The 24,620-nt window shown below is 41.5% G+C and overlaps 2 protein-coding genes across 2 annotated transcripts; both read right to left on the reverse strand.

Annotated features, from left to right (window-relative positions):
• Window positions 1–100: 100 nt before the first annotated feature.
• On the reverse strand, window positions 101–19,768 carry LOC310989191 (dihydropyridine-sensitive L-type skeletal muscle calcium channel subunit alpha-1-like). The gene is made up of 45 exons (XM_083976164.1): window positions 19,345–19,768; window positions 17,774–17,879; window positions 15,435–15,574; window positions 15,135–15,268; window positions 14,827–14,979; window positions 14,528–14,733; window positions 14,306–14,409; window positions 14,036–14,181; window positions 13,872–13,953; window positions 13,620–13,780; window positions 13,292–13,517; window positions 12,984–13,191; window positions 12,746–12,866; window positions 12,519–12,633; window positions 12,337–12,436; window positions 12,184–12,253; window positions 11,644–11,776; window positions 11,399–11,528; window positions 11,245–11,304; window positions 10,820–10,926; window positions 10,612–10,699; window positions 10,171–10,278; window positions 10,003–10,055; window positions 9,771–9,917; window positions 9,303–9,504; window positions 9,032–9,190; window positions 7,936–8,046; window positions 7,764–7,847; window positions 7,035–7,082; window positions 6,424–6,450; window positions 6,206–6,331; window positions 6,051–6,116; window positions 5,807–5,898; window positions 5,552–5,711; window positions 5,311–5,438; window positions 5,095–5,191; window positions 4,727–4,829; window positions 4,531–4,632; window positions 4,307–4,440; window positions 3,821–3,946; window positions 3,533–3,741; window positions 3,391–3,455; window positions 2,641–2,684; window positions 2,478–2,552; window positions 101–1,725 (listed from the first exon to the last, which is right to left on the reverse strand). The coding sequence occupies exons 1-45, from the start codon at window positions 19,527–19,529 to the stop codon at window positions 1,414–1,416; spliced, it is 5,553 nt and encodes a 1,850-aa protein (XP_083832290.1). The 5' UTR covers window positions 19,530–19,768; the 3' UTR covers window positions 101–1,413.
• A 1,052-nt stretch (window positions 19,769–20,820) lies between these two features.
• Window positions 20,821–24,271, reverse strand: tmem9 (transmembrane protein 9). Its single transcript, XM_083976165.1, has 6 exons — window positions 24,131–24,271; window positions 23,844–23,989; window positions 23,138–23,229; window positions 22,715–22,823; window positions 22,319–22,450; window positions 20,821–22,198 (listed from the first exon to the last, which is right to left on the reverse strand). The coding sequence occupies exons 2-6, from the start codon at window positions 23,934–23,936 to the stop codon at window positions 22,058–22,060; spliced, it is 567 nt and encodes a 188-aa protein (XP_083832291.1). The 5' UTR covers window positions 23,937–23,989; window positions 24,131–24,271; the 3' UTR covers window positions 20,821–22,057.
• Window positions 24,272–24,620: the final 349 nt, after the last annotated feature.

Genomic DNA, 24,620 nt, shown 5'->3' on the forward strand with positions numbered 1-24,620 from the left:
TTTTTTATCACAACTCTTGATTATTACTTCTTGGAGCAAACTCACCTGTCTCGTGTTGTCAGGCTTCGGTTTATTTGCAGAAAGACAACTAACACAGAAATGAATGTTTAGGATGATTTATTTCTTTTGCCAATGGTGAGAACACCGATGTAACATCAACTATATTGGCACAGATCCAGAAGTGAAGAATTAAGGTCAGTTAAGTTGAGCTATATTAAGATTCACTCAAACCAACGGTGTCTAACCTTGAATAATGACGTAATGTACGACAGCAAAAACACAGGCTGACCAGAGGACAGTGTAAACAAGAAAAAAAAACAGTCCTCTGGAAGGGCCGGTCATGTTTGCATTCAGGCACAAAACATGAAACATGTGCAATCACATTATGCCCATGCAATTATGAATAAAATGTGTTCATACGCCTTGGTGAGCTTTCAAACTAAATCCACCATACTCCAGGTATGCTGAAGACACATTCTCTGTATGGGTCAAACGAACTACCCCCAACTCAACAGAATGACACATTCATGTAAATGAAAAACATAAATAAAACCTGTAGCAGTAGTGACTTACAGTGGAAAAAAGTCACATGCACTACATGACTACAGAAAGGCTTACATTTAACAAATAGCTAAACTTCTTATAGATGAAATGTACCTTTATGTCCCAAATAAAAATATTCATAAAAAAATAATGTTTCCTCTTAAAAACTGCTGAAACCAACTGTATACAAGAACAGTCGACAACAGGAGGAAACTTAAAACCTCAGTAATAAAACAATGAAAGACAGCAAGTCCAAATGGATCAGAGGACACTGCTTTAAAAACAGAAAAAAAATGCTTCAACTTTCATTGTCGGCACCAGGACCCTTTTAAGAGTGTGAACTGAATACTCAGTTGAACGTTTCTGGGCCTGGATGCGCAGACACTCGGTTTACCTTCTTCCTCACTGAACTGCAGCGTGATAAAGACAGCTGCCTGCTCCCTGCTTCACTACGTCACTTCAGACATTTCTAGTCACCTGTCGCTATCCTGCCTCCCTCTTTGAGGCTTTCAACAAGACATTCAGTCCGCTCACATGGTTGTCCTATAAGTCTATGGAATGGATAACCTCATAAACGCTACAAAGAAAGGAGTGCTTCAATCTGTTCACTCTGAGATAAGTTAGTGTTTTTATTAGTTTCAATGAATCTGAAGATTATGATGTTTCATTATCAGATATTGTTTCTCCTTCGTTTAAGTTTCAACCACACTGGACAATATATCGAACCTGAGCTAATGTGCCTTTAGGCCTTGAGCCAGGATAGTAGATACAGATTGTCACAGGGGAACAAGTTTGGTGAAGTGAGGTGAGGTAAGGCCATCTGTAAGAGTAAAAACCACATGATATCCATGTACACTCAAGTGACAGCCTCTACACTTTGGCGTCGGCCTCGGCCTGGTTCTGCACAGAGGGGATCAATGGGATCGGACGTCTCTTCCTCCTCACAGCCGGATCTGGCTGGACTGTGTCCTGTGTGGCCGCAGACGGGCCAGCGGGAGGCACAGGGATGGGACGTCTCTTTTTGACAGAGGCGGCGCTGCCGGAGCGCTCCTTGAGGATGCCCTGAGCCATGCCCTCCATCTGAGTGACGGGGATGTGCATCGCCTCAGCCATCTCCCTCTTGGTCGCCGACACAAAGTCTGCGTCTTTGGCCAGGGAGGCAAGACCGCCCTCTACGAGAGCCTGGAAGACAGAACAAAATGCAGTGTTGGCGCTTACATAGAGTAACGATGTCAAATTATCACGAGTCAACAATGAAGGCAACAACTATAAATCAACAGCTCCTGTTGTTGTCAAGTTATGAATGATGTTGTTATGCAGCATTAAAACGGCTGAAAAAATAATGGTAACAATGATTTAATATTTTCCTGAACTCCACAGAGAAACATAGGGACCATAGCCTCAGATAAACAACTAATGAAACAGTTACCCAGCCTTCTCTATGAAGTGAAATCCCCCTGAAATATCATCATAATATTTCTACAAGCCTTCATAGCTCAGCTTTGATTTATACCTTGACACAAATCTTACTTGAACTGTTGTCACCATATGAAAGACTGAAATTTAAATTTTCTATGGGTTGTAAATAACAACATTTTATGGACTGTAAAGTTATAGAACCTACAGTTTAAAAATATGTCCTTAATCTCTGGACAGAAAAACCTGATGATTTATTAGTGATTCATGGGGTTTTCCTGAATTTTCACAAACGAAAACTCAGACGCTGGGTGCCTGATGTGTCTGCTCTAGGACACTTGAAAAGATCCAAACAAATTCCAACAAAACATGAACTTTCTTTACATTTTAAGGAGAAATAATTGTAGTTTAAATCTTGATGTTCCTCATTTAGTGTCAGGGCCAGTACTGAAAAGAGTGGTAACTGTTGTTAACACCTATCCAAGTCAGCGTGCAGTCAGAGACCTCTCCTCACTCACCTCCTGGACGAGCTGATCCGCTGCAGTGTGGGATCCCTGACTCTGACTGTCACCATAATTAGGGTCATAAGGGAACTGCAAAGAGGACATTAATTCATACGTTGTTAAAGTGAGTTGTTCATCATCACACTCACTGCACAAGTCACTCTTCAATAAATCTTACCTGTGTTTTGTTTGTTTTCACCATGGAGCTCCAGCGTCTGTTCTCTTAATAAGGACAAACAAATGACAGTGAAAAGTTACCCAGGGAAACCCACCGCAAAGTGCCACTGGTTGACAGAAAATGAATTAATCTAATAACCGATTCTGTTATGAGGAGCTGCATCTTTTGTTTGTGTCATGACAGTAAACTGATTATCTCTGTCTTTTAGACTGATGTTTGCACAAGCAAGTCATTTGAGGACGCTACATTCAGCTCTGTGAAAATGGCACAGAATTTTTTTTTCATCTTTGTCTGACATCTTCAGATGAATCCACTGAGAAAATAGTCAATAGCCGTAAATCAGATCAATTTGATGAGTTTGACATACAAGATAATTCTTAATCCCACAAACAGCAAGTGAACAGGGACTGGGTTGTTGAACGAAAAATGATGTTTTTCATTAGCCTATTTCACACAAGGGCTAACTTTGGCTACCTTCAAATAATCAACCTACAAATAAACAAATGAACACCTAGCAAACTACTATATAAAGATTTACGTGAGCTTGTGTGTGTGTGTGTATTTCATATGTGTGGGGATACAGGGCGGGGAATACATTTGTTTGTCTACATTTAACCATATGTTTACTTTCTTATATTTGAGTGTATTTGTGGTTTTCTTGTAAAACAGGAACATGTGCACAGAGAAACAAACTTCAATATGTTAAATGTTTATAATTTTCTGTGAGCAATTTGCCCTGCATGGACATACCTGGCTCTTCATTCTCATTAGGATTGTAAAACTCTTCAGGACTGCCTTCTCTTTCAAATGAAAACCTGAAGGACAACAAAAATGATCAAAGTCACCCACAGTGTGTGTCACCATTGTTGATAGGAGTATATATGGTACTCACTCTGCGAAGGCGTTGTTGTTAGTGTTGCTCTTTGGTGCGGTTGTGGGGAAAAAGTCAGTGGTGGGCATCAAAGTGGCGGAGTTTGGTGGGGACTCGGGCTGGCTCTCAGAGAACTGGAGCGGCCGCTGGTTGGTCATCTGTGCGGACTGAGCACTGGCGGGCTCGGAGGAGAAAGAGTCCACCCTGTCACCAAACAGGCCATGGGTACGCTGCAAATACCAAGCAAGACAAACATATACTTAGATATGTCCCATACATCTGCATTTTACTGCAGAGAATGCTTTTCACCTGGTAAATTCTCTCTTCTCCAGCCTCCTCCATTGCTCTGTCCATCTCATCCTCGTTCTGCAGGTCTCCTGAAATGGCCCTGTGCATCTCTGGAGCAGCCTCTTCTTCTATACTCCTCAGACCAGCCTAGACAAACAAACATGCAGGATGTGGAGAAGTGAAGAGCACAGGCACAAAGTTGAGTAATGGTGTAATAAAGAGACATACACTGAGGTATACGCAGGGTTGCACTGTAAGATGAGTGCAGTTTTAACAGTTATGTGCATAAAAATGTGCTGATATCATATTTTATTGATTTATTTACCCCTGAAGAGCCAAAGGGGAATACAATATACAACACTTTTGCATAGCATGCTTCTCTGAAAAATGCTTACCATCTCTCTTGAACATTTATGAGTGATTTTCAGTTATTATGCAGTAACTTCCTGTCTGACATTTGAAACATTACACTGATAATATGATTTGGACCCCAAACTGACTGCTCACCTGGATCTCTGGGCCTGAGGCACTTTTCTTTGAAGGGCGGTAGCCGTAGTACTCCTCCTGACACTTCAGGAATTTGCGGAGATGGTCCTGGAGCAGGAAGTTGGCGTAGAATTTGCCCACAGTCACCTCATCATCTACAACCAGGTCAAACAGGTTAGAGGGCAATCAGTGTGAGAAATACAGGGTTATTTTGCAATGCGTCTAATTTCTTTCCTCAGACTGACCTCCAATCGGGGGGATAACCTGGTCTAGCAGTTTCATACTGGTGCGTTTCCAGATTTGCTTTATGATGGCTCTAAGCTCCTCATTGGCCTGCTCAAAGTTACCTTTTCAGAACAATCCATGGAAAATGCATCAAGTTACAGTTTGAACATCAAGTTGGAGAAAAGACATTCATAGAAAGGTACTGGTGCACCCTACCTTCTGTTTTGATCTTAAGGTCAGTCCTGACAAGAGCGAATAGAGTGGCATTGAAGGTGACGGTGCCATCGCTGTTGAGAGGCATGTTCATACCAACCAAACGCTGCAGGAAACACAATTTTTTACCTTCATAGTTTTATCAGCTGACAATGTATTAATAATTATATTACATAAGATGAGGGGAAAAGACTTGGGGATGGGGAAGAGGTAGTTTCATTTAATGTGAACAACTATAAATAACACTGTGAGACACCTGTAAATGAATAGTGATAGAATATTCAATATATTATGGTCTTAACTATCTGATGACTGATATACAGTATATGCGGAGCATCACTTGGTTTTTGACTGTTAATGATCTTACATACCTTACATGCAGCACGATGAGGACAGAACTTGCCGAAGCCCAGTGGAGGCTGGAGGCTCCGCAGCAGTGTCACCACATCCAGATGTTTAATTCTCCCCCTGTCAGATCCAAGAGACATGTTATACTCATCTGTAGTGGCACACACCTGCATCTGACCAAGCTGAACATATAAAAAACACAAAGAGGATCCTGGATCTTATTTGCAGTCTAGGCTTACGTGGCTTCAGGGTCATATTCAGCCCAGATCTTCTTAAACTCATCCAGATGATGAGGACCAAGGAGAGACCAATCACGGGTCAGGTAGTCAAAGTTATCCATGATGACAGCTACAAACAGGTTGAGGATCTAAAGAAGGACGAAATGAAACACCTTGATTTATACAGTACTGTTTCTTATGATAAAGGCTAAAATATGACAACACCTTAAAGGTAACTGTTGACTTAACATCTGCTTCTCACCAGGAAGGCACAGAGACAGTAGAAACTGAGGAAGTAGAAGACAGCAAAGTTGGACCCACAGGTGTACTCCTCTCCTGGCAGGAAATCAGACTTGGGGTCACACTTCTTCCCGTACATTGAAGCCATCATGACCTCCTGCCAAGCCTCTCCAGTTGCACATCTGGATACAGAGACGCATACACAACCTACAGTGAGATCTTTGTTTTTCATCCAGCGAACAATGAGCTTCGAAGCCCATGCAGACCACAGACTCACCGGAATAACATCAGAACAGCCTGAGGGAATGTCTGGAAGTTGTTGTTGCGGTTGATTTGAGTGCCGTCCACTAGGGATACTTTTCCAAAGATCTGAGGGGGTTGTTAAAGCACCAGTCACAATTAGTTCACCAATGAAAAATGCAGAGACATGTCTCAGTAGAGTTTAGCATCAGAGACTGATTCAACAGTCTTCACAGGTTTACAATTTTATTGATCCAGAAAATAAATATTCAAGACTGCACCTGCATCCCGATGACGGCGTAGATGAAGAAGAGCATCACAATGAGCAGAGCGACATGAGGGAGAGCCTGAAGACACAAAGCAAACAGTCCACTCATTAAAAATGTGTTACAAGTGCAGAATAAAAATAAAAATGAAGATGACCATTGTGACAGACCTGGAAGGACTTGATGAAGGTCCACAGCAGGTTACGGATGCCCTCCGAGCGGTTCAGCAGTTTGACCAGACGCATGACACGGAAAAGTCGGAAGAACGTGATGGAAACTGAGGCATTTTCAGAAGCCTGTGGGAAAAAAAGAAACAGAAGATATGAGAAAACAGAAAACCTAAGAATAAGAATGACTTTCTTCCAAAAGTGGGGCAGTTTTGACTTACTGCAATTGCTTGCATAGGATTTGTCTCCTGAGTAAAAAAAAATGAAGAAAATAGATACTGCAGTTATATTCAATACTTAGTTATAATAATATTAATATAATGTACATAGAAGACATTGCACTTATACTGTTAAAGATCATTTAGGTTTGATGTATGATCTCAAAATAGGGTTAATAGTAAAGACAATGTTTCCACCTGTGATGAGTTACAAAGCTTCAGGATCTTAGTTGCTGAAAACTAGAGGAGCAGCTGCAGCTTGTAACTCATGCGAAATCAACAAATACACACAGTTCACTGTCAAGATTTTATCGATTTTCAGTCATTCAGCCATCGTTAATGCTTGCTGTGATTTTATATGAGTGCTGAAATGAAGACCTGTTTGTGTAAACAGTATGAGTCGTACTGTAACACTATATAGCAAACAGCCTGAGGTCTTTTTACATTTGCTGTGTAAGATGAGATGGGACAGTAGGAACGCAGATGTTTCACCAGCGGGTTGAGTCGCACGCGGTTCAGTACAGTAGCGCTAAGGGTTTAGTAGAGAACGTAGTGGGGTGCTCACACAGCAAGGCTCATGCAGCAGTGCAGTGCAGTGTGGATCAGATATTTACAGCACAGCCATGGAGACAGTACAGTCCTCCACTGGAGGCCAGGGCAGTCTGTGGAGGATAGACAGGTGAGGAGTGAGGTGCATGGAAGATGGAGGAATTGATGGGGATAAGAAATAAATAAAGAGAAACAAGAGGAGGAATAAAAGAAAGAAAAGTCATTCGACACATTCTTGATAGAGAAGTGAATCTGCTACAAGCTTGTGTTGCTTGTGTGGAAATGATGAGGATGATGCAGTGCAGAAAAGACAAGAGAAAACTGTGACTAGTTGGAGAAAGCAGTGTGGCATTATCACAAAACACTAAATCCTTTAATCGATGTTGTGCTCTTTTTAAGTGCTCAGACAACACATTGTAAATGTAATGAATAACTGTGCCGTGAGGATGAAGGAACGTATGGGTGGGTTTGTGATGGAAAAGGAAGTGCATCTGTGTAAGGCACTGAGGAGGGTGAGAGTGGATGGGGTGAGGTGAAAATGGCCCACAATAGTACTGACCATGTTCTGTGAGCTAGATCTGTTGGCACCAATCAGCGGTTGGGCCGCAATTATATGCGTCTGGGTCAAAGCATTGAATAAATACATTGAGTCATTTCAATACAAATGACTGTCTCATTACGACAACACAGAGGGATTTCACAGACACAGCACCTGCAGTGTGAACCTGATATCTGTGTGTTCATCAGAACAAAGAAAAATGTATAACAATATATGCTCTGTTATTTGTACTCACATCAACTTCGCTCAAGATGACATCAACAACGCTGCCGATGACAATGATGAAATCAAAGACATTCCAGGGGTCTCCAAAGTAGCCCTGTATGAAGAGGTAAACCACAGATGAGACAGCGGGACACTAAGGCTGAGTGGAAAACCATTTGAACAAGAGACATCGGGGTGTTTACCCTTGCTTTGAAGGCCATGAGCTTGAGAATCATCTCCACAGTGAAGAGCACGGTGAAGATCAAGTTCAGCATGTCTGACAGCTTGGTCACATGGTCCGACTGGTTACAGTGCTGTTGAAAAGCAAAAATTACACTTAACATTGTATCATTACAGACTGTAGTTTTACTGACTGTTATTACACAAATGCACAGAAAACCTAGGTATGGCCATTTGTCATTAAATATTCACAATAAAAAACAACATTAAGGCAAAGAAAATCCCCAGGTCTTATATATTATATGTTTAATGTTGTTATCTGATCCAGTTTAACATGTGAAAAGGTCACTGAATTCTGACTAGGACATAGAAATTTGTGACATCACATATTTTGAACTGAGCCACACCCACTTTAAACCATCATGTAAAGCACGGACAAAAATAATAACAATACAGATTTTACATCTCTCATGTAAAATAAGCAGATCAATACCAACTTGAGTTCATACTTTTACTCAGAGTAAAAATCTAATTAAGCTAATATGTTTCAGGGGGCCTTTAATAGATAAGTCCCATTTATTACAACACAGGTCTTATTTGGGTCATAGCTTTGGCTCAACTGATCAAAGTAAGAGTTGTAATGAACTGGGATTAACTTTTAACAATAAATAAACAAGGCCCATACTGAACTTTGAAAATTACATAGTCTCTACCCAGTGTACTGCTGCTGCTCTGTGCTGTGTACTGTACTGTGCATTGTGCAGTCATCAGCAACTTTAGTTACATGAAAAAAAAAAGATTGCTTGCATACACATTAGGGGTTTGTTGTAAATTAACTGACAGAGCAACAAGTGGAGCACTCTGCACTAATCTGCTCCCAATTCCTCCCAAAATTAATTAGTCTGGGATTTCACAGAAAGCTGTAGTGTCCCATACTTTAAATACGGTGTCAATTTTTCCACATATTCATTAATCAAATGCTGTAACAAACACTGAACACTTGTGCTCTTGTTAAAGAAATGCTTAGACCCACATCTAAAGATACTGAATTTTGTTCGTCAGCAGCCTCTACAATACAATCTGTGTTTTTATGTTGCAAAATGACCTTGATTTACATACCTGCATTCCCAGACACAAGGTGTTGAGCATAATTAGGAAGAACATGAGGTACTCAAAGTATGAGGAGGTGACAATGTACCAGACCCTGTACTGGTTGGGGTTTTTGGGGATGTAGCACCTCAGAGGACGAGCCTTCAGTGCGTACTGCACACACTGACGCTGAAGGGAGGCAGCACAGGAGGCGGGTTAGAGGAGAAATAATCAGCCACTGAGTGTGTTCTAGATTTTACCGTCACTGCCCATAGCTTCTTCTCTGAGGGTCTCACCGTACCTGGTTTTTATCCAGCTCGCAGTTCTGGTACTCCTGCTCGCCCTGCTCCTGGAAAGTGACGATGACAAAGCCCACAAAGATGTTCATCATGAAGAAGGCAATAAGGATGATGTAGATGATGAAGAAGATGGACACATCCACACGGTTGTTGAAGACAGGACCCATGTCTTCCTCATCTGAATCGATGGCTCTGTATAAGAGTCTGAGAACATGTTGAGAGGTGTTGAGTGAGGAGGGAAACATGGCAGGACAAAGATCAAAGATACAATAAAAGGTAACTTTTGTAGACGACATGTATAATTCAGTGACTTTAAAAGAATATATCGCCTCTTTTACAATATCTGGCGGCAAACAATTGAATTACTCCCAGTTCAATATCCGTGTAATACAATATGCTGTCCTCTAACTCAATCAAAGCAGCCCTATTGAAGAAACAATTTGTCACATCAAAACGTATGCTGTGCTTACTTTGGCCAGCCTTCAAATGTGGAAACAGTGAAGAGAGCCAGCATGCCGTTGAGCACGTTGTCGAAGTTGAAGTCGCTGTTGAGCCATTCTCTATTAGCCACCACTGTGTCCTGCAGGGAGTTATCCATGTGCTTCAAGAAGGATCCCCTGAGAGCAAACACAGTGAGTGGCCACTCTAAAATAGCATTAGGGCTTTGATAAATGAGTCATATCTGAAAGATGTTTGCCTTACTGGCATTCCTCCGAAGTCATTTTGGATGTGTCTGTGCAGCTGTAGAATTTACCCTGCAGGGAAAGAGAATTAGTGACACATTTAATACCCGTTCAGTAAGGCCACTAAGCTTGTAGTATTAAATACAAGCTTTAGAAGGTTTTACCCCATATGATTTTCAAAACCTACCTTAAAGAGTTGCACTCCTATACAGGCAAACATGAAATTCAGCAGCATGGTGACCAGGACGATGTTGCCAATGGTTTTGATGGCCACAAACACACACTGGACAACGTGCTGTAAATAAAGACAAGGGATTATTATTTAATACTGAGTCTAATCAAACTCACGACCTGTCCTATTCACCTAGGCATCTAAATACATGAACCTGGACATGCTGCAACTATAAAATGCTTATTTACTATTACGGTAATATATCAGTATTAACAATCTAATAATATCCCAAAATACTATATCAATCGTATTTAAACTCCTTTTGCTGATAAGAATTTTTGAGACTTTGAAGGCAGAACTTTTACTTGTAATGAATTTTCTAATTTATTGTTAGTAGTATTGTCTGAATACTTCTTCGACATAAACATAGACTTTTTTCCCAATGAAATGTCCTACCTTTAACCCTTTTGCTCTGTTGATGGCCCTTAGAGGTCTCAACACCCTCAACACCCTGAGAATCTTCACCACAGAGATAGCACTGGATCTGCATATAACACAGGGCAAATGGCAGTCTTGATATACATGTATGGAAGCACAAAAAAGTGTAAAGATAATAACAGAGGGAGGGACAGTTCCATATCTGTTGCAGCAAATCCAAACTCACTCCATTCCCATAGAAAGCAGGGAGACTGTGACCACAATCAGATCCAGGATGTTGAAGGAGTTACGGCAGAAGGAGCCTTCGTGCATAAATGCTCCATACACTGTCATCTTTAAACGGAAGAAAATGATTTGCAGTAAATGCCAAAAATGAACTTACATCCACCAATGCTGACATTCAGATCACTGAATTTAGTGTTCGAAACTCAGCAGAGAAACTGGCTGCTGTTACAGTGAATTAGGTATATTGGCAGAAACATGCACGACTGGCAATATTTCAGAATGATGTGATATTCTTAATGTGGTTTCAGAGGAGTATTCTCCTGCCAAGAGCAATACTGAATGCAGAAGGAGGCTTGGGTGGTTTTTATCCTAATTAGACATACAGTATACTAAAATATACAGCACAGAACTTTTTGTTGAACTTACCTTTAGTACAATCTCAATAGTGAACACAGTTGTGAAGACAATGTCAGCATAGGCCAAGATCTGGTAGAAAGGCACAAACAACAGATTTGTTCTTAAATGTAGCCTGACTTCAACAGTTACTGTCTGTCTGACGGTGCCAGATCAAAAATGTCACCTGGTTTCTGTAGGACTTGGGATCGATGGGGTCCTCAGCTGCCAGGGAGATGGAGGAGAGCAGGATGAACAGCAAGATTAAGTTGGTAAAGGATGAAGCGTTGATGATTTTGTAGCACAGCTTTCTGAACCTGGATACCAGTGAGTAGACGAATGTAAGCACAAAAAGATACACACACATTACTTATCCTAACATCGAATATATTTTCAGGTTGGTATTGTGAATGAGGACAGTAAGATTCTGACTTGTTCTGGGGGCCAAAGATGAAAAAGGAGCTGGCTTCAGGCAGTGGAACTGCTTCCTCCTTCAGCTGCAGGTCGGCCATTGGTCTGGGCCGAGGGCTGATGGGGATTTCAGGCTCCTCCTCCTCGTCATCACCTGTCATGTGGAGGAGATCAGGACAGGTCTGCTTATCAATGGTATTCATGTTACAATATCACCGTGAAAAGAGAGAGGGTGAGAAACACTGACAATTAAATTAAAATAAAAACTCATAAGAGAAAAGGAAATCTATACTGAATCACATAGTAGTCTTTATATGGTAGTCACCAGAGTAGTGTAAAAAATAGCTTGACTTTAGACTGCTATAAACTCAGCTCAGGGAATTGGCTGAGTCTAATAATAATGACGGGTTACTATACTTACACTGTAACATAGCCAGGACAGCAGCACTGGTAAACAGCCAGTGTAATGAATACGAATCCCTGCAATCAGTAAACTCCTTCTGCTGCAACTGCATTGCTGAGAAAACTGGTTCAACATGCAAGATAAATGTTGTATGTTACCTGGGAAGTCAGCAGGTGGGAATGGATCCTTTACTTCATTGACATTGGACTCAAACTCGTCAACTTTAAGCTGGAAATAAACACACATATATATATTTTTACTGTATGTATAGGTGCGTGTGAGGTGTCAGTGGTGCCAGAAACCACACTGACCTTGGCTGTGGTGGGCATGCCCTCTAGTTTGGCTCTCTGCTCTGCCAGCTTCTTAGATATCCTCTCCCTATCCTCATCAGTCTTGTCAGGCATTTTGGACCTGGAGGAAAGGAATGGAATAAAGATGAGATATGAGCAGACAGAGCAGATCATCTTACCAAGGTTTAACTTATTTAATTCACCTTAACAGTTTCCTTCTCAACTTCTCTTCTGCTTTTTCTTTCTGGGCTGAAGTCAGACTCTCTGCCTCTGCAAGGTTGTCAACGGCGATGGCCAAGAAGACATTCAGGAGAATATCTAATCTCACTGGGCTCAGGAAAATGAAACCTTGGGATTTTTTTGTTTACGTAATTAATACCTATACAATTCTTTAAACGTATATGACATTGTGAGCGCATGTGAAGGATACAGTTTCCACAGGTATAGAGGATGACAAAGTAGATGGCAACAAGGATTCCAGGGAACTCAGGCCCTCCATGAGCCATAATGCCATTATACATGATGTTGGTCCACTCCTCTCCTGTTAGGACCTGAGATTTAAAGAGTAGGCAATGATTTTCCACTGCAAGCTGTGTATCATAAAAAACAGACAAGCAAGGTTGAACAAAATCAAAGGAGATGCATGTGTAAATTGGTGTCTAGCTCACCTGAAACACACTAATGAGGGCTTGAGGGAAGTTGTCAAAGTTACTGCGTCTGGGTCTGTGGTCAGGAAAGTTGAATTTCCCCCCGAAAACTTGCATGCCAAGGAGCGAGAAGATGACGATGAAGAGGAAGAGAAGGAGGAGCAGGGAGGCGATGGAACGGACAGAGTTTAGGAGGGAGGCCACAAGATTACTAAGAGAGGTCCAATACCTGCAAAGCAGTTGAGAGAAGAGGTGATAAATAACTATTAGTAACACTACAACATTTTCAAACTGGACGCAACATAATTGTTTGAGGGGACTGGACTTACTTTGTGACTTTGAGGATTCTCAGCAGTCGAATACACCTGAGCACGGAGAAACCCAGAGGAGCCACGGCTCCTGCAGACAGCATGATCATCTCCAGGATACCGCACAGGACCACAAAGAAGTCAAAACGGTTAAAAAGAGACATGAAATATGCTCTAGGACCCAGGGCATACATCTTCACAAACATCTCGATGACAAACAGCACCAACAGGACGCGACTGGCAACATCTGTTGAGATAAGAGCGGAGAGAGAGAGGCGAATGGATGAAGATAGGAGGGACAGAATTTATGTGAATAAATATTCATTAATAATCTACATTTATCACCGACCTTGTAGGGCAGTTAGAGACTCAGACTGGTGGTGATGCTCTGTTGCTATGGTCAGGGTGTTGAGGAAAACAAGGAACATCACCACCCAGTAAAAGGCTTTGGTTTTCACATACACCAGGCACTTCATCCTGAAGAAACGATTCCAGCGACGGGCCAGACGGCTACACACACACACAAACTCAAACTCTAGGTTACTGTGCTAAGGTTCCGTCACTATAACATGGCCACATTTACAAAATAGCAAAAACTTACTAGTAATAAACGATTCGACTCTTGCCCTCCAGGCCATACAGGCTGTCTGTATCTGAATCTCCACTGGTCAAAGGCAGCAATCCTGACAAGACAATAACAGTTTGAATTGAATTGAACACTATCGCTACATTGGTTAGATGCTGAGATGGTTTGTAAGCGCCTACCTTTGCCCTCTCGATCAGCATCCAGGACTTCAGCGTGAGTGATCCACTCCATGTAGCCATGAAGGTCTTCATCCAGCTGCTGACGCTCTCGCAACTTCTGAAACTCCCCACGGGACCTTGCTTTCTCTCTCTCTTTGGTAAACTCTCTGAGAGGAGAGACAAAGTCAAGTACCGGTAAGAGAAAAAATGTGATTGTTGTTTAGAGCTTATTTGTGCTGAGAAGCAGAGATGCAGATGGTAGAAATGATCAAAGATAAATGTTTGTCTTACCCACTGAGCACACCCAGAACTAGGTTGAGTACAAAGAAGGAGCCCAGCAGAATGAGGGGAACAAAGTAGAGCCAGGGCCATTCATTTCCCATGGCATCATTTATCTGAAAGACAACTCTGTGTCAGCCACAAACACTGTGTTCTGTCAGGGTATGCTTTGGATAATAAAAAGTTGAGGTGTTGGTTGCCCAAAAAATAACAATAGTGAATGTTCAAGCTGACCCAGTAGAGCACTTTGGTCCACCCCTCCATAGTGATACACTGATAGACAGTGAGCATGGCAAAGCCAATGTTGTCAAAGTGGGTAATGCCATTGTTGGGACCTTCCCAGCCTGGTAGACACTCAGAGCCATTGATCATGCAACGGCGTCCATTACCAGCCTGAGCGCAGGGAGCAGGCAGCTCGCCCTCTGCTGTAGCATAGATATCTGTGGGCCAGAGAAAAGAGATAAATATCATATAACATAACATAATATAAAAGCACACCTAAAAGTGTACCCGACTGTGCCATATACACATACTTGTATTAGTGTAATAGCAGGTCTTGTGCATTTTGCACTTGAAGAGCTCCAGTCCCATGATAGCATAGATGGTGACCAGTAAGAAGACCAGCAGGGCGATGTGCAGCAGAGGCAGCATGGCCTTCAGGATGGAGTTCATCACCACCTGCAGGCCTGAAGGAGGAGAGTAAAACCATCACAACACTGTATAAAACATCTCAGCAGAGTCTCCAGAGTACAGATAAACAGTTATACCAAATAGACTGAACAGTATAACACAGCTACAGGGTGTTTCTGTGGTAAGTGTGGATTAAAGCGTAGGCTCTTACTAGGGACTCCAGAGACAAGGCGTAGGGGTCGTAGCACTCTGAAGGCTCTCAGTGCCTTCATATCAAACCCCCCACCCTTCTCCAATGGCACACCAGATATTTGATGGACTGTATCCATAACAAAGGTGACGAGGCTGTGGGGGGGAAAAAAGATGATATGAGCACCTACCACAACAAAATTGTAGGTTTGAGTTTTCTTATATTATATGTTGAACTTTTTCAGAAGCAGTTATGGTGATCAAGAAAACCAGTGTCCTTTGGCAGTGGAGATGTCCACCTGCAGCACACAGCTCATTTTACCCCATGAAAACGATGACAAAGTCCAGTATGTTCCAACAGTTCCGTAAATAGGCGCCTTCATGGAAAACAAGCCCATATGCCACAATCTTCAGAAAGCACTCTAACGTGAAGATTATCAGGAAGATATACTCCAAACTTTCCTGCATTAAAGACAAACACAAACCACAAATTACATTTACATTTCATGAAGACAGCCTGGAGGTTCAATTCCTGAGTAAAATGTACGGTGATTGATTTGAATGACAACGTTGGCCTTTAAGCACCTGCTAGGGAGAATAGCAATAGATGTTGCTGGTGTGAGATGAACTCGATAGCATTGGTAGCCTTTTAGCTAAATTAAACATGTCCCCAGAATGTTTAAACAGATGGGTGGACCATGAGTTAGTGATGATTGAAACAGTTTATCATGTCAGCCCTTTGAGTCAGAGAGAGAGTGAAACAGAACAGCCTGCAGAGAAATCGGGCTCATTGAATAAAAGCATCTGTTTGCAGATCTGGCTTGTTTCTGTGTCTCTATCATCAGTGTTGATATTTTCTAGGATACACAGCAGACACAGATAGTGAGAGTGGCTTCCCTCAGGCACTGTGACATTTCTTCTACATGTCAGCATAGTATCATTTGTCTACCAAAACACTCTGATTTGGCACTGTATGTTTTCACTTATCTGTTTCATAGTTGGTGTAAATACAAATGGTGTTGGAGAAAAAGGGATGCCATGAGAATAGTATAGAGTTTAGAAGGAAATCAGCTCCAGCAGTCACTACTGAAACTGGAGTGTTCATTTGAGGTAAACTATAAATATGGTATTATGTTTATTTCCTTTTGATCATTTTACACAAATCAGGCCATTAATGTTTGGCTGAACCACCCAGCAGCAGCAGCAGCAGCAGCAGCAGCAGCAGCAGCAGCACCCTAGCTCCTAATCAATAACAACCTCCAAGTCAATCATGCATACATTAACCATAACACATTTATACACATAAGGAGATTCAAATTATATCAAGTGGAGCAACAAGTATAGTAGTAAACCATCATGACTTATGAGCACAGTGCGAGTGTGGTAACATGAGACAACATTCGCAGATTCTCCTGTATCCACCTGCATTAGTGGGGCGACTCTGTCTGTGGTGACCTACTTCTAACAGAAAAGGGAGGAGGGTCTTTTTGACCAGCTCCTCTTACATGGACGTCACACTGAGATGTTAGAAAGATTTGGCAACCAGGCCGAAAGCAAGGAAAAGAGATAGGGTCAGTTTTAGGTTCAGACACCTGATGACTTGATGAATTTGGCTGGAGGAGTGTAGGTCACTTGGTTGCGTACCAACAACATCCATAAAAGCTTCAATTCTAGTGATGTGTGGAGTGAGTCTACTGACTGCATGGAGGACGGTGCCTGATGGCAGGCTACAGGTGCTGCTGTGTGTTGACATTTGCACTAGAGATAGTGGTCCACATATCAAGACTCTCACAACAACCCTTCCTGATACCATAACATCTGTGTCAATACAACATCAAGTAGATGTGGAGCAAACATTTACCTTTTGTTCACAGCTATGGTCCATTGGTTGTTCTGTTCAGTTTTAGACATGTAATGCATGATCGAGACCCTCACAGCAGTATAAACACACAGCTATGAGATTAAATTATAATAACACCTGGACACACACCAGTAGTTTCCAGGGGTCAAACCTTCTAGCAGCTAGATTACACAATGGAGCCATCTAGGTTGTCATGGGGAGGTCGTGAAACCTTTTGATAGCCTTAAGCCGATTTAGTTCAGTTTTATTGGCAGAATACATGTTGCTAGAATTAATGTCAAAGAATCAATAATTTTTCAATGTCATGTCAGCTCAGTTTTAAAGGGCTGTAGGCCTACGTGTTTGTGTCGAAACGGTCGAAACAAACATGTGTTGTGAGGCGTTCTTTGTATACTTCTTTGTATTCTGTATCTTTTATCCACTGAGGTGAAACTCCACACACGTCATATGTTGGATATAGAAGATGGGGCAGCTTCAAATCACTTAGGGATAAACTAATCATCTGAAGGAGAAAGCAACAGCATTTGTTTGATGACATATTCCTCAGATGAGACGCCAAATAAAGAGCTGAGTTGTATCTGGAGGCATTTAGAAGGAACTTGGCACTCGGACCTGTGACCAGCTGAAATGGCAACCTGACTAAAGCATTTAAACTCATTAAATTGTCATAAACTCAGCTGTGCAGTCACCATCTGGTCATTGGAAAATAGTGGATCCTTTCATAAATCAGAGAGCACCTTTGTCCTTAAGTCCTGAAACATTAAAGAGAGGGTAGAAACTAAGGCCATACTCATACTCACCAGGTTTAAGTTGGTGTTATTACTGTCTTCCTCAGGCATTGGTAGGAACACGGCCAGGGCAACACAGTTTGCAAAGATGGTTAACAGAATGATGATTTCAAAGGTTCTGAATGGAGAAGCTCAGGATCATAACAACAATACATGAAGTGGACACCAAGAGGAAACATCACAAGTGATTAAATGTACGTAGATTAACTAATGGTAATTATATTTAAGGGGTAACAGGAAAGGAAGAAACATTTTCTAAGAAAGTAAATGGTCTATTTCTTTATCAGTGCAACTTGTCCTGTACTTTCTGTGATGTAATGTAACATAATAGATCAAACAACTCTACAGCCTAGCTAACACTAATCAGGGCCTCTAAATACTGCATGAAACATCATCCCTAAACCTACCCATCGGGTAACCAGCAAAGCGGTCACAGTTAATGTAATCTTGTCTGCTGTGCTGCTTCATTCTCATCCATAGGGGGCTCTCCGAGAGAATTCCCCTGCCAGGTCAGCATCATGTCTGTCTGTGAAGCCCCGGGACAGCTGCAGAGCCCAAGAATATGACCAAAGCATTTAAACTCAGACTGCTCATCAAGAATAAAACAGTTTGGTTATTCTATGAGGTATTTAGTGATTTTTTAGTCTCGGAGCTGTATTTTCTTTTTGAACGTGTTTTAAGAGGCATTTGGGGAGTTTTTGTTCATTTCTGTATTATTATCTTTTTTAATCTAATTACAGGACCCATCTTTCCTATGTCACAGAACCACATACCAATGTGATTAAACTGCTGCAGTAAAAAACCCATGACTCATCCATATGAACATATGGTTCAATACATGTTTGAAAAAAATCTCAACTATTTACACTATACTCATATTTTAAAATGCACATTCACTGTTTAACATCATAATGTAAGTCCATATAACCTATTCAAAATGTAAACATAAGGATGTTGTGGCTGGAATAGATATGATCAACTCATTCTATTTTGGATGGAAAACACCTATTATCCAGGAATGGACACCAGGCTAAAAGCAGGAAACCCCCTATAGGGGCCATAACATCACTCAGCAGCCTGCCTTGTGCCATTATTTCCACATTAAAAGCTGAATGTCAGCGAGGCAGGATGCCAAGGAGGTAGCTTCATTAATTGTTTTTCTGTATTAGATATAAATAGATAAGCTTAAGAAGGTCTCAGGTGAAAATACAGGGCTACAAACTTGACTTTGACACAGGGCGACCAGACACATAACAAAGCTCTTAACACTTCAGGGATTGCCTTAACACTGATTTGAAAGAGACTTGGATTGCCAGGCTCATTGCAGGTGGAATACATGGCTGATAATTCACAGCCATGTTGACACATAACTTTTGTATAACCTAGATGTCAGCGCTCCTAAGCACATAATAATAACTGTATAATACCTTGAGCCTCTGGTGTATTCATAAGTGAAAACCACCTTTAATTACTCATGAGTCAGTGCCCTTCTTAACAGTTGTGTGTCTGTGTGTTATGTATGTATGCCATATGTGTCAATGTGAGTGTGTGTGTCTATGTTGTATGTGAGATTTAAAGGATACTTCCACTCTACGATATTGATGCACGCCTTGCGGAAGGGATTCTTGAGGTTGAAGAGGAAGAGGGATCTTGCGGGTCGAGGGTTACCTCCCGTGGCCTGTAGCTTCTTCAGTTTCTCCCTCTGCTTCCTCTTCAGCTCCTCTTCATTCATGATGACCGGCTTGGCCGCTTCGCCGTTGGCCGCCATCTTGATGCCTCCACCTGAGAAGATCTCCCAGTCCACGAGAAATGAGTCCTGTCACTGTATAATCCCAAACTGCGGCTCACTATGACTCCGTGTTGTGAAGGCCCCTGGGTTCCTGACCTGCCAATCCTGTGAGCTGTCCTCCACCGGCCTCTCTCCCCCTCTTCTCCTCTCCCTCTGGGTCCCTTCTCCCTCACACAAAGCCACAGGCCTCTCCTCCTGGCTGAGGGCCTCTGACAGAAAAAGCCCCCCCCCACCCTTAGGCAGGGAAAAATGACAGGAGCCCAGAGTGGCTGGAGGAGCAGTTGGCCCTGCTGTAGTTTAAATTTAGACTCTGAACCACTGACAGGCCTTGCTTGGGGATGGTTAAGGGGTGGGGGTGGGAGAGTGGTGGGTGGGTGGTAGAAGGTGGAAGACGGGAGTAGATGGGATCAAGGGGGTGAGGGCGAGGCTGCAGTGGCAGATGAGAGCACAAAGACAGGGAGAGACAGTTCAGGGCAGGGGGCCTTGTAGTAGCCAAATATCCCCACTAGCCCCTGAACCTGCCCTTCATTTCAAATCAAACTGAGCTGTTCTGCTGCTACGCACTGATGTTGAACTCTAAACTGTGGAAAAAAACAAAAAAATAAACAGTGAGCAGAAAGTAAAGAAGAACCTTGTGGATGTTTCTGCCTCCAGTGTGACACTTTACCGACCACACAGAATTTATACTGTGAATGGGATGGAGGTACTGAACCAAGAGCAGATGATTAAGAGACTACTTGAGATGATGAGCATTGTCATGTTAGAGGGTTTCTCCATTCAGATCATTTGTACAAGGAATTTATAATTGAAATGAATAACATTATTAGTGATAATTTACTTATATACTATTTTCTTTGAATAGTAGCACAAAATGTGTTCATACCATTATGGCACAATTCAAATCAAAGTCAATAAACTGCATAATTCCCCAGCACAGAGGAAATTAGTCTGGATTGCACTCTGTGACAGTTTAGAAATGAAATGATAATGTTAGATTATAGTGCTTTCTGTGTTTTAAACTAACAACTCTTCGAGTCTTCAACATGTGAAAGGTGAAACTGTTGAACGTTTTCCCAACAGCTGAAACCCACAAAAAATGTGAGGATTAATGTGATGATTATGCAAGATTTCAGAAAAAGGAAGAGGGCCCACATATTTTGTGCTCTATCGCCCCCTAGTGACAATAAATATTATTAGTGACTCCTACAGGGAAAAAACTGTAGCACCCAAAGGAATATCTGGAGGAATGAACACAAACCTTGCACTCAACCAGAGTCTTTTCTTTATTTCACATCAAGCCGAATGTATAGTCACAAGCAGTTGAACTCTCCAGCTGGAGAGAAATATAAATACAACAACAACGACAACAAAAAGGTGAAACCAGTGATATGAAATTATACTTAAAATCAGAATCAAACATATTTCAGTGAACAGCAGTCACATTGTGAATGAGGTCATGCGAGGCAGCGTACCTTTCTTGGTCATATTTAAATCTCCCCGCCAACAGCGAGCTTCAATAGTTGACTGTGAACTGGAATTCACTGACACATAATGATGCACACGAAGGCTTTTCAAAGCCACGAGGCATCCTGATTCTGCCATGCTTAACCGCATTATCAGCAGCTTTACTGATTTAGGATATTCTCCAGTGGCAGAGATTTGATTCTTGTGAGGACGGCTTTAAAGCTCTGTTAAATGCCCCGTTCTCCATTTCTCTCTGCATGGGAAAGTACGATCCATCAAACTCTACTGCAAAATATGAGGATGTACAGTAATTGTAGCCTTCGCATACTCACTCACTGATAGACCCTTTTTCCAATCAGGTTCACTGTTAAATTCAAAATAAATGATCATCTAAGAGCCAACTTTTGCACTAGAGTTTGGTGCAATAAACATTCACACAAGGAGAGAAACAGAAAAAGGCACATGTTGGGGCCACCGTAAAGGTTGCAAATTTCCTTATTTACATTATTAGTAGTACAACTTAACTTACACCAAATATGCCCAGGGTTTAAACAAATAAATAATCATTAGTTCTAAACTATGAAATGGCAACAGAAGAGATGGGGTACTCCCCCTTCAGCTAAACTAATAATTCACAAACATGAAGCTTACCTGTCCTGAGGTAATTTCAGAAAATAAAATCACCAACCAAACGACACAAAGTTTCACATAAAAGCGTCAAGGCTGTTCACAGTCTGGCTAAAAGAAAGAGTCCTACTTTATCAAGACATTATGAATCTAGTAGTCTTTAGGATTGCACAATCATGGAGTTTTTTTTTTTCGCAATGCAACCTAGCAATAATTGTTACGCATACTAAATAAAAAAAACATTTGCTTGTTAGATCAGTGTGTTGAAATGGTTCTTAGTGAGGAAATACAAATTCAGAGGGCAGAGTGCACACTGAATATAATGGTTTGAATTAGTGCAGCTGGTGCCAGTGGAATAGCGCTGATCCTACTGAGGTCACCTCATCTAAGTCTGCTTTTAAAGTTAGACAGAGGGTTTAACTAAGCATCTTGTGGCGGTCAAAAACAGTCTTGCGTTGTTCCTGGACCTGTTTTTTCCAGCGCTGCTGAGCTCCCTCCACCCGCTCCAGCACTGTGTTTCCTCTTGCTTGGTTGGGGTCCACCGGAGGACGCATCTCCTGAACACACACGCAAACAAGAAACAACAGTTTCATTAAATCAGCGACTTCACATTCAAGTAGAATGAAATACATGTGACTGCTGTGTATGTGTTTGCACATATATGTATTATACGTTACCTCAGAGTCCTCCTCATTGTGCAGTGGCTGGGTGTAGGGGTCATGTTTGCGGATAAGAGGATCAACCAGTAGCAGAAACAGCATGTAGAGCAGCAGTGCACCCACAACAGCCAGGTAGATAATGATGGTTACCTGGGATAGAAAGGTTGAAAACATTTACTACTTACATGTAGTACTTACGTAATGTTAAGATGTCATGTTGGCATCAACCTTCAACAAATCTTCCTCTTGTTTAACACCATTCCTCCTGTATGCTTTTCTCCAGATTACATTTTTATTTTAGATAGATAGATAGATAGATAGATAGATAGATAGATAGATAGATAGATAGATAGATAGATAGATAGATAGATAGATAGATAGATAGATAGATAGATAGATAGATATAGATAGTACCTTGATGGTGTTGCTGCTTCGTTCCTCATACTTGCACTCACACAACAGGCAGTACGCCTCAACATCATGTCCAGGCACCGGCATGGGCTCCACTACATGAAGGCAGTTACTGTAAAACACAAACCTGCAGTGAGCAGTGTCTTTGCGTTCAGCATTTCTACAGTTTTATTATTTTATGAAAAGGGAAAAAAAGACAGACTAAGATTGCAAAAATCTTTTAATTTTAAAGTTTTCCTTTGTTGTTATGTTGTTGTACTGACTGTAGATTGACGTGTGATTTAAATGAATTTAAAGGATTTTAGAAAACTGCACCGTAAATAATTGTGAAAAAGGTGGAGGTGTCACTTTCTGAAATAACTGTACATTTTGTTGTTTTATGGGGCAAAAACACTGTGCATGGTAGAAGGAGAGGGTTTCTCTTACCAATCCTTCTGGGAGACGTTCCGGTTATATATGTGGCCAGTGATGTTTCTGTACGGAGGGCAGATGCACTTGCAACGGACATCCTCAAAGTTCTGCAAGAAAATTGAGCCCATGTGGCCAACAACTTAGCCAACTGCATATCTGACATGATACCTCAGGTGGCTACCATTTTTGAGTCAGACAGACAGAAAGACAGAAAGACAGACAGACAGGTCTTGCCTGAGAAATGTGGAAACAGTTTTTGCACTAAAGGGGAAAGAAACTTATTGATCAAACCCCAGAAATTCTGATGAGCTCACAAAGTTAAATTTTGTACTTTTACAGATCTCTTTAATGCCACAAGGAGAGATATTTCTGCCAATAGTGTGTAACTGTCATTTCTGATGATTAATTAATCGTGATCAACTAAGCAATAATTAAAAAACACCCAGCACAGTCATTCAAGTTCCACATATGAATTTCAGCCTGGAAGTGTAGGAATAATTGTTATGATAACAGAAAAATAGGCCTTTTTTGTTGTTAGGAATCTAATACCTTATTTTACAGGCTATGTCACTGCTTGAGGCAATAATAACATCTCACACATGTGTAGGCTTTTATGGCTTTTTAGAATTTTGAAGGAAACTGAAATGTATGTTTTAATAAAGACCCTGTCAAACAGGTGCATCCTCTGTATCCAGCAGGCTGTTTGTTGTTTTTTTGTTACCTTCGCCTGTACAAAAACAGCAGCATCCAGCAGAAACACCGTCACCACTGCGGCCACGACGCAGGTCCAGGATCCTTCCCGACCAAACGACATTTTCTCACAAGCAGGTCGATTTGCACGGCGCGTGGAGGATTAAAAAGGCAGATCTGTATCAAAAACAAAACACAACACAGTCTGGTTAGCATCCATGACGACATTAGCGAAACGATTAACTTCACGCTGCGTAAACGCCAGAGCAGAGCTTTTGGTCAAGAAAAACTATATTTACTGTTATCCTGCTAACTTACCTGACAACAGCAGCCGAGGTTTATGTTTTTCTCGTGCATCCAGGGTTTAGCTACACACCAGCTAACTGTGTGTACAGGACCAGGACCGATGGCACAGGTACATCGTCCAAATTATTTGACGCTTCCTTCTTCCGGGTGTCGTCACGCCAGGAAGGATGAATCGTGCAGCGACACTGACCCCTACCGGACAAACATGTGAATTCAACTACGGTATGTACTTTCACTCATGTATTTGAGTATTCACTGGCTTGTACACGGTCCAATACTTTTCAGAATTAAAAATTAAAACTTTTTTATTTATTTATTTATTTTTCATTTAATAAAATATTACGTGTTGCATATGGCTGTGTAGTTGAGGAGGGGTGTCAACAGGGGACTATCAAGTAGCTATTGGAAGGCCCATAAAAAGCCTGTCACATTGAACATTTTTCATTTTCTTTATTTCCTTTTTAGTATATGATTTAAACACTATCTATCTATCTATCTATCT

The sequence above is a fragment of the Trachurus trachurus genome (assembly GCF_905171665.1).
Source record: "Trachurus trachurus genome assembly, chromosome: 7".
Lineage (NCBI taxonomy): Eukaryota > Metazoa > Chordata > Actinopteri > Carangiformes > Carangidae > Trachurus > Trachurus trachurus.